Below are 10115 nucleotides of genomic sequence, written 5' to 3' on the forward strand. Positions count from 1 at the left end.
TTTAGCTCCAGTCAAGGATCCTGGTCTATGCACAAGTTTAAACATATAATTTTGTCCTGATTTACTTAAATCAGTGCACCTTTGTGTGTAGGCACTCTCTTACCAGTGTTGGTAAGTTTACAGACTCAACCTGAACTAAGAAACTGAATTTTAAACCAAGAGAAGAGAATCCACACATGAAAGTTGCATTGGTATAACTAAACCAGCCCAATTAAGCCCTGATAAATTCGTGACTAGATATGGTCTGTCTACCTGATTTTCATCTGCAAAAGTGGAAGTCTGATTAAGAATCTTTGAAAATGTCAAACTAAATGTAATATGGATTCTTATATGGAAACTAATGTGGAATAACTTGATCCTTTCCCCCCTCTCTCTCTCTCTTTCTTTAGTACTTGCTCTGGCTTCAGGTCCAGAACTTGGCAGACTAACATTTTTAGGGCTGGTTGGAATAATTGACCCACCAAGAGCCGGAGTTAAAGAAGCCGTTCAACTCCTCTTTGAGTGTGGTGTATCCGTGAAGATGATAACTGGAGATGCCTTGGAAACTGCCATGGCTATCGGTAACAATTTAGCTATTTCCCCACATTTTGCATTGTCTGTCTCTCAGATCAATACCAAATCTTATATTTTATTGAACTTCATAAGAAAAACTTAGCCCATTTACCTTTCTTTTCATTTCATAGAATCATAGAAGATTAGGGTTGGAAGAGACCTCAGGAGGTCATTTCACCCAACCCCTGTTCAAAGCAGGACCAACCCCAACTAAGTCATCCCAGCCAAGGCTTTGACAAGCCGGGCCTTAAAAACCTCTAAGGATGGAGATTCCACCACCTCCCTAGGTAACCCATTCCAGTGCTTCACCATCCTCCTAGTGAAATAGTGTTTCCTAATATCCAACGTAGACCTCTCCCACTGCAACTTGAGACCATTGCTCCTTGTTCTGTCATCTGCCATCACTGAGAAAAGCCTAGCTCCATCTTCTTTGGACACCCCCTTCAGGTAGCTGAAGGCTGCTATCAAATTCCCCCTCACTCTTCTTTTCTGTTGACTAAATAAGCCTAGTTCCCTCAGCCTCTCCTAATAAGTCGTGTGCCCCAGCCCTCTAATAATTTTCATTGCCCTCCGTTGGACTCTCTCTAATTTGTGACCTTTCTATAGGGGGGGCCCAAAACTGGATACAATATTCCAGATGTGGCCTCACTAGTGCCAAATAGAGGGGAATAATCACTTCCCTCGATCTGCTGGCAATGCTCTGACTTATGCAACCCAATATGCCATTAGCCTTTTTGGTAACAAGGGCACAGTGTTGACTCATATATCCAGCTTCTCATCCACTGTAATCCTCAGGTCCTTTTCGGCAGAACTGCCACTTAGCCAGTCGGTCCCCAGCCTGTAGCAGTGCATAAGATTCTTCTGTCCTAAGTGCAGGACTCTGCACTTTTTCCTCACTGAACCTCATCAGATTTCTTTTGGCCCAATCCTCCAATTTTTCTAGGTTGCTCTGTACCCTATCCCTACCCTCCAGTGCATCTACCTTTCCTCCAGTTTAGTGTCATCCATGAACTTGCTAAGGGTGGAATCCATCCCATCATCCAGATCATTAATGATTTGTTGCATTAGATTCCTTGAGTTACAGATGTGACATTATACAGTAGTGCACTTTGTCTGGCTATGTCGGAAGGTCAGGAGATGCTGGGTGTGGTTTAATTAGGTTGCAGCTTTATTCCTGGCAGATAAAATTGTACAGTGCAGATAATTCCATGATCATTTATATATACCTGGGGGGCTGCTGGCAGCCCTCCCCTGTACCTATCCTGGTCCCAAGCCAGTCTGCTGCTGGGACCTCATCCCTCTTGAACAAGAGTTAAGAGGGGAAGGGGAGCTATAAAGGAGGACAGCATTGGCTCCTTGCTGTACCGGTCCTAGAAGCCCTGAACTCCCATTGTTTCCACTCTATTAAAGAATACCTCCATTAAATCCTTTTCCAATCCATTTGATCAGATAATTGTATCCATTCCCATCGAAATACCTGCACTGGACATCTGCCCCAAGCTTACATAGAAATAAATCATGCATGCAGCAGAAACTGGAACAACAAATCCTCAGATGGTGTCAATTTTCGTTGTTCTAACTATAATCACTGGAAATTTGCTGATTGACGGCAGCTGAGGGTCTGGCCCAATGATCTCATACTTAGCCAAGTGTGACTCTCTTCTGCTTACTGTATGTTCAGGAGATGAATCCATTGCAAAGTCCATGGCAGAGGCATTTAAATGCTGCCTTGTTTTCACCCAAAGAAAACGATTAGAAGGAGTCTCTGCAAATGAAACACATGAAGTATCCTGTTCTCTCCGAGGGTTATTCCTCTGCAAAACCAAATTACTCTCTGTGGAAATGCACCTTAATATTGTACCCAGTTCTGTACATCTAACGCTTTGCTCATGCAAAATTCTCAATGAGTAAGAAATGCATGATTGACACATTAGAGACCTTGAAAGAATTTTTTTTCCCATGCCTCCATAGGTGACACCAGCTCATCATAGTCATTTTCTGTGATCCTCTTGAATGGAGTCTTTTGTTTCAAATCAGAAAATAATTAGCCACTCCTGGTGGTAATGGACTGCTCTTCTGTTGGGTTTTCTGTGCAGGACGAAGTATTGGACTCAGTAATGGGAAACTGAAAGCCATGTCTGGGCAAGAGCTGGACCATGTGGCAGAGTCAGAGTTATCATCTGCAGTCAAAAATGTAAACTTTTTAAACTGTTTCCAATAGTGCTGTAGGATTCCACGTAAAACAGCATGAGTCTGAGAGCTTTTTTTCCTCTTCATTGTCCAGGTTTCTGTTTTCTTCAGAACAAGCCCAAAGCACAAGCTAAAAATCATAAAGGTACTGATTTCCTCCCAACACTGTTATATGAAATTGAAACCCAAACTAGGGCACCGATACTGTTCCAGCCCATTGCACTGGCAGGTCTCCTGCTGAATAGGACTGGGCTCTTTGAAACAGCAGTCAATAGAATAGAGCTATGATTACATGGGCAACTTAATATCTATGAGAGTGGAAGTATCCACTGCTCTAGCTGAAATACTGGGGGCTGTGCACTTCTGGAAATCAACCCCTAAGTAGACTATCTCATTTGTTTCTCTGTGCACTACCCATGGTACTTTGTGCACCTCTGGGTTGCTAAAGTCCATATTCCCATCTGAGATGTGCAACCCTTCTTCTGCAGTGGAATATAAATTACAAACATTGTAATCACTGCAGGACCACGTTTATTTTGAAGAGCCCATCCTGGTGGCATTGAATTTATTCATCTCTCCATTTCCACAGGCTTTGCAAGGCACTGGTGCCATTGTGGGAATGACAGGAGATGGGGTCAATGATGCAGTGGCCCTAAAATCTGCTGATATTGGGGTTGCAATGGGACAAGCAGGCACAGATGTCAGCAAGGAGGCTGCCAACATGATACTGGTGGACGATGACTTCTCAACTATAATGTAGGTTGCGCTTCAGATATTTTCTTGACATTGAATGCAATGAGTTTCTGTGTGACTAGCACTGAAAATATGTCAAAGGCCAGATCCTCACCTGGTGCAAATCTGCATGCAATCTATGGAGTTATGCCAATTTACACTCACTGCTGGTCTAGCCCATTGTGTCTTTGGAGGCACATATGGAGGATTACATCCACCATATCTTGCTCCATTTTGCCTGCCTCCCCAGGAAGCTCATAGAAAGGACTCCTGTAGCTTGTAATACCCTGTGGTTCACAAGAATAGAGCTAGCAGGCAGAGTGGTCAGAATGACATATACTTCATGTACACTTAGGTCCATGTACCAAAACAGAATGGACCGATCTCATCTCAGGCTTCCTAGTTCCAACAGCAACCCCTTAATCAAAGGGTTGTATAGATATCCCTCTCATGTTAGAGTTGTCCTAACCTGATATTGGACTTCCATTGAAATGAAAGGGAAGGGGAGAATATAAACTAGGAGGCTGTTCTCTTGTCTATAAAGTTTCTTAGGTGATTACTAGGTTAGATATGAAATGTCATGAATACCCATCAGTTTATAAATTACCACATCTCTCCTTTCCAGGAATGCCATAGAGGAGGGAAAGGGAATATTTTACAATATAAAAAACTTTGTCCGGTTTCAGCTTAGCACGTAAGTAGACACTTGCTGAAGCTCCAGTGATGGGCAGCTTTTTGGCTTGGCTGGATGAAGTAATGTGGTGTTCCTGCTCCATCTGCTTTGCAGGAGCATTTCAGCATTGAGCTTAATCACTCTGTCGACAGTGTTGAATTTACCAAATCCACTCAACGCCATGCAGATCTTGTGGATCAACATTATAATGGATGGACCCCCAGCTCAAAGGTAATGAAATTACACATTGAGCCAAAATTAGCCTTGGAGAAAAGTGGTGCAACTCCATTGTCTTGAAAGGCATTAACAACGCTTTAACAAAAGCTGTCATGGTCAGGTGCTGGGCCTCTTGGGGTGGAATCGCCAAATTCTCCCACCTATAGACTGGGAGTGGATCCACTACCCTATGTGTACCCACCACCAATCAGACGCAGGTCCAGCTGGGTTTTGGTCATCTGGTTTTCTTGCCTTCGGCAACCTGTGTCCAGTAATACAGCACCCAGCAACTTTTTAAAAACAAAATATGTTTATGTAGCAGTTGAAAGAAAGCCTTCATGCCTTGTAATCACTGGTCTTGTGACTGAATCTACTCGTGGGTTGGTGTATAGAAATTGTCAGCGCCCCTCTGTTAATCCAGCACAACATTTTGCAAGTCTAATACATAAATCACATGTTGGGGCACAAATCAGTAACTCCTTACTAGACACCCCTACATTCGCCCCCCACCCATCCCGGACAGGATTGAGGCATGACGACACCATAGAGGAGCTAGCACTAATGTTTCTCGTGCTTTGCACCTTCAGCGACTAAGCAAAAGATTTCAGCCTCCTGGGCTTTGTCTGTTTCCTTGCACCAGCACTAAAGTTTTAGAACACATGTAACAGATCTGTATCTGCTAAACATGTTGCATGTTGTTTTGTTTGATGACAGCCTGGGAGTTGAACCAGTTGACAAAGATGCCATCAAACAACCCCCTCGAAATATTACAGATACAATTCTCAGCAGAGCATTGATCCTGAAAATTTTTATGTCTGCTATAATTATCATCAGTGGGACCCTCTTTGTCTTTTGGAAAGAGGTGAGAAATATTTAATCCCATCTTGTTTGCACTGACATGGGGCACAATTCATCACATTTTAAGGACAATTTTCTCAGAAGGTAGAATGTCCAGTGGAGAGGACTCCAGACGAGGGTCAAGAAACTTGGCTCTGCCACTAATTTGCTGTGCAGTCTCTTCACCTTTCAGTATCTGAGTTTTCCACCTATAATATGAGGATGAGAATGCTTAACCTCCCTTCTAAAGTTCATTGAGGTCTAGAGATTAAAAGTACTATGTACGTGTCAGGTACTACAAATACTATTATTAGGTATTTCAAGGAGTACGTTTTTGGCTGCAGGGTTTTAGCTTCTGACTTTTTATGCCACTAAATTTAGCTTCAGTGTAATCTCTTTGCAATTGGGTCCTTCACTGGAGTATTTGTACCCAAGTAAAATCACCATAAACCACACAAGTATCAGTTATTACCCTTTTGAAGGGAAATGTCAGGCTACCAACTGATCCTGATGCCCAGGTTCAGTAATATTAGGTTAATCCCAATTACTGAGAAACTTAAAATTTCAGCACTTGACCCCTAAATGAGACACCTCTATATGATGCTAGATTTGGAATATATTTTATCTGTATAGTAGTACATAAATAATTATTGCTAATTAGACATAACATGAAAATAAATTCTCTAAAGGTCTTTTGGCTAAATTCACCACTGATTTTAAAATATTTGAAGATTTGATTGTAAAACAGAAATAGTGGCAGTAGTGAGAGAGGCCCAATTCCACAATGGTATTTAGGTACCTGGCATTGAAATCTGAGGTTGGTGCTCACTGCAGTGCCTGGAACTACTGTTATCTCTCTTTTTATAAATGGATTAGATTAAGTTGATCGTGACTTCTTTTTAAACAAAGTAGCTATTATTAAACTAAAGTGCTGTGTTAACATGCTTTTATAAGGCCCAAACTTTTTTTTAATAACTTTGAATTTTACATGTGTTTTGCAGATTCCTGAAAGTGGCACAACTCCCAGGACCACAACAATGACTTTTACTTGTTTTGTGTTCTTTGACCTCTTCAATGCCCTGACATGTCGTTCTCAGGTGAGACAGACAATAGCCATGTCAGCATTGTCTTTAAATAGCAGCTTAAATGTATGCTTCAAGTTAGTGGTAATCTAAATATTCTGAACAGGAAGTGGCATGTTTTCTTCATTGTAACTGGGAAAAAAAGTTCAGGTTTTATCTTATTAACCAACTAGGTTTTGTAACAATTAACCAATTTACAACAAAGTTACGCTTACCTGAGTTAGCATACACAACTTTAATTTGTTTAAAGGGATATTTATGTTGGCTGTTGGACAGGCAGACTGAAAACATGTAGATTCACATACAAACAAGAAGCAGAAAGATTTGACATTTCATTTTTTTTTTTCCCCAGACAAAGTTGATCTTTGAAATTGGCTTTTTCCGAAACCGCATGTTCTTATATTCTGTGCTGGGGTCACTGTTGGGGCAGATGGCTGTCATTTACATCCCGCCTTTACAAAAGATCTTCCTAACAGAGAATTTAGGCGCATTAGGTAAGTTATTAGGGAAATAGCAATAATCTTGTGGTTTTAAGCTATTTAAGAGAAATATGAGATTTATCAGATCAGATTAGACCTCTGTGCCATCTCGTGCAGCTCTCATTGTTACATGATGACTCAGAAGAAGGTGGGGAAACAGTGCAGCCAGCCAGCTGTGTTTGTTGCACATTGCTGGGGAGGAGGAAGATTCTTCCCTCCAGGCTATCAGTTTGATTTGATTGTTCTTATTTCTGGTTGCACAGGTTATAAATGTTTATGTTCATGCCCTTATCCAACTCCCCTCATATACCAGACAAAATATCTGAGTGGTTGTATTCATGTTTTCATATTTAGACACATCAAGTGCTTCACACAACTTTGTAGATTAGCCTCAGTCTCCGTTATAGACATTTGTGCTGGTGGAAATATCTTGAATCATGACACCAGTGCAAACCCCTAATGCACCTGTGTCAAGGTTTATGAGAGTGTGTTTTTACTACCAGACTAAGGCCACGTCCAGACTACCTGCCGTATTGGCGGGTTAAAATCGATTGCTCGGGGATCGATATATCGCGTCTAATCTAGACACGATATATCGATCCCCGAGCGCGCTTATATCAATTCCGGAACTCCATCAACCCCAACGGAGTTCCGGAATCGACACGGAGAGCCGCGAACATCGATCCTGCGCCGTGTGGACGGATGAGTAATCCGACCTTAGATATTCGACTTCAGCTACGTTATTCACGTAGCTAAAGTTGCGTATCTAAGATCGATTTTCCCCCCCCCCCCAGTGTGGACCAGCCCTAAGTCATAGCAATGTAAAGCCTCCTTCACACTGGTGCATAAATGGTCGTGCTACTCTTACTATAGCAGAACTCCTATTTTATGAAGTAACTGGGGAATGAGGAGTTCATAAAATCCAAAAGTTCATAAAATGAAATATGTCCAAATGACAGCAGGGCCAGTCCCTGAGTTATTTTTTAATCATTCAGTGATAGTGTACATAACAACTGGTAATGAATGGATACAGTGGGCCTGATTTTTCTCTTTGTTTGAGAAAGCTGCATCTCTTCTTTGCTGCCAAATCTCTCAGCCTTTTCAAACTGTACAGCCGCTTGACCATTAACTGAAGGATCGAAATCACATTTGGCAGCCAAAAGATGGTCATATAACTGGTTGTTTATAAGATCAGGGTTCAGCTGTAGATCAATGTTGTTACATCAGTGCAAATTTCTCTAATGTAGACAGAGCCTTATCTGAATACTCTTGCCCAGCACAAAAATGCAGCTGACCCACTGTGTTCCCCTTTCTTCCCTCACTCCTGGGCAGATCTGTTGTTTCTCACTGGCCTGTCGTCTTCAGTTTTTATTGTGTCGGAGCTTATCAAAGTGTGTGAAAAGCATTGCTGCAGAACGAAGAAAGTGAAGAATCTTCATGAAGTATAACGGATACAGACCTCTCTAAAGAACGTTCTTTGAATTAAACTGCTATTTTGTAATTCAAATGCGTCCTTTTGTGACTGTGCAAATCCTTGTGGAAAGTATTAAAGTGAATCTAGACCAATAGCCCTTCCCATATCAGATAATATTCCTGCCACTTTCTTCACCTAGGCTATTTCAAGCGGTCTGCCCCAGGGTGTAAGCACTACCTCTGTTGCACAGATTTATATATATTTTCATACAATGCTGACCAGTCCACTTGTGCAGAGTGATAGCTCCAGCTCAGTGTGACCATGCACCTGTACAGAACAATCTACTGCACATAGCTGATGTTTGTTTATTTAAATCACAAGGATTTTTGTTAATAAAATCTGGATTTAAAAAGTTAACTAGTGATCGTCTGAGGGAGAATCTTGCTGTTATTTAGGCCAGGGGTGGCCAACCTGTGACTCCTGAAGAGCTGCATGTGGCTCTGAAGTTAATATGCGGCTCCTTGTATAGGCAGCAACTTGGGGGCTAGAGCTAGAGGTGCCAACTTTCCAATGTGCTGGGGGGTGCTCACTGCTCAACCCCTGGCTCTGCCACAGGCCCTGCCCCCACTCCATCCCTTCCTGCCCCCTCCCCTGAGCCTGCCATGCCCTCGCTCCTCCCCCTCCCCCCAGAGCCTCCTGCATGCCACGAAACAGTTGCTCGGCAGGTGGGGGAGGGAGCGGGAGATGCTGATCGGCTGCCGGTGGGAGGCGCTGGGGGCGGGAGCTGATGCGGGGCTGTTGACATATTACTGTGGCTCTTTGGCCATGTACAGTGGTAAATTCTGGCTCCTTCTCAGGCTCAGGCTGGCCACCCCTGACTTAGGCCGTAACCTCCACTTTTAAAAGTGTCTCTCCATTCTTTTGCCTTTATTACCAGGACACCTTATCTCATTTCCCTTGATGAAGGCTGTGACTAGCTGACATTGATTCAGCAACGGTCTTAAACAAGTGCCTAGCTTGGGGATTCTTACATTCATTTTTCAAGAGCTGTACATGCTTGCTGAATAGGGGCTTAACAGTGGCTTTGTTTTAGGTTGTCCTCCCCATCAGGCTGCAGAATCCAAGCCTTTCAGCTGCCTTCACCTTATAGGAGTGTAATGAAGCAAGATCCTCGGCAGCTTCATCTGTGACTCAGCACTGCTCATCTTCTTTCACACCCCTACAGTAATCTTTAGATCAAAAGCTTCTTGGATTTACAGGCTGTGGGCCAGATTTGTAAAGCTAGTTAAGCATTTCTGTGCTCAGCACTTATTGAGGAGCCTAGATCTCATTTTTTAACTGAGATTTAAGCATTTAGGAGCCTAAATCCTATTGACAGTTAATGGGGTTTAAGCTCCTAAACGCTTCTATCCCTTTTGAAAATCAGATTAGGTGTTGCAGTGCTAAATACAGTAATGGAGCACCATGGAACGATGGTTATACTGACCTAGGAGTTGCTGCCCTTCATCATTCAAAGACCTTTACCGTAGCCTAGGATAGGGGTTGTGATACAGCTTACTGTTGGCCAGTAGATAAGGTGCACAATATTTTGGTGGGAGGGAGGCATTATGAAAACCCGGAACAACAATGAAAACCTATGAGGGGATGTTTTCATTGCTAGCTCATTCCTTTCTACATCCTTGCACTGGAATGCAGTGGTGCATGGGAAACAGCCTTGGGCTTGACAGACAAGACCAGGGGGGAAAGATACTCACTTGCAAATGGACTGCTTGTTTTGTACACTGGCGTGTTCCGTTTCTGCACCCCCATGTCTGCAGCTTAGCAGACTGAGTTAAATCTCAGGAAAAACTTCCTAACTGCAAGAACAGTAGGACAATGGACAGGCTGCGGAGGGAGGCTGTAGAATCTCCTTCACTGTTGGTTTACAAAAGGAGGCTGGA

The 10115-nt window shown here is 42.8% G+C and overlaps 1 protein-coding gene across 2 annotated transcripts in view; it reads left to right on the top strand.

Moving 5' to 3' along the window:
- ATP2C2 (ATPase secretory pathway Ca2+ transporting 2) overlaps positions 1-8517 on the top strand; it is a 39057-nt gene extending 30540 nt beyond the window's left edge. For both annotated transcript variants that reach the window (XM_030582082.1, XM_030582083.1), the window contains exons 18-27: positions 390-560; positions 2649-2746; positions 2837-2887; positions 3332-3498; positions 4100-4168; positions 4262-4378; positions 5078-5225; positions 6202-6297; positions 6635-6776; positions 8094-8517. In XM_030582082.1, the coding sequence (XP_030437942.1) occupies positions 390-560; positions 2649-2746; positions 2837-2887; positions 3332-3498; positions 4100-4168; positions 4262-4378; positions 5078-5225; positions 6202-6297; positions 6635-6776; positions 8094-8209 (1175 nt within the window). In that variant the 3' untranslated portion in view covers positions 8210-8517. The remainder of the gene's footprint in view (positions 1-389; positions 561-2648; positions 2747-2836; positions 2888-3331; positions 3499-4099; positions 4169-4261; positions 4379-5077; positions 5226-6201; positions 6298-6634; positions 6777-8093) is intronic.
- The last annotated feature ends 1598 nt before the right edge of the window (positions 8518-10115 follow it).

This window comes from Gopherus evgoodei, chromosome 12, assembly GCF_007399415.2.
Source record: "Gopherus evgoodei ecotype Sinaloan lineage chromosome 12, rGopEvg1_v1.p, whole genome shotgun sequence".
NCBI lineage: Eukaryota > Metazoa > Chordata > Testudines > Testudinidae > Gopherus > Gopherus evgoodei.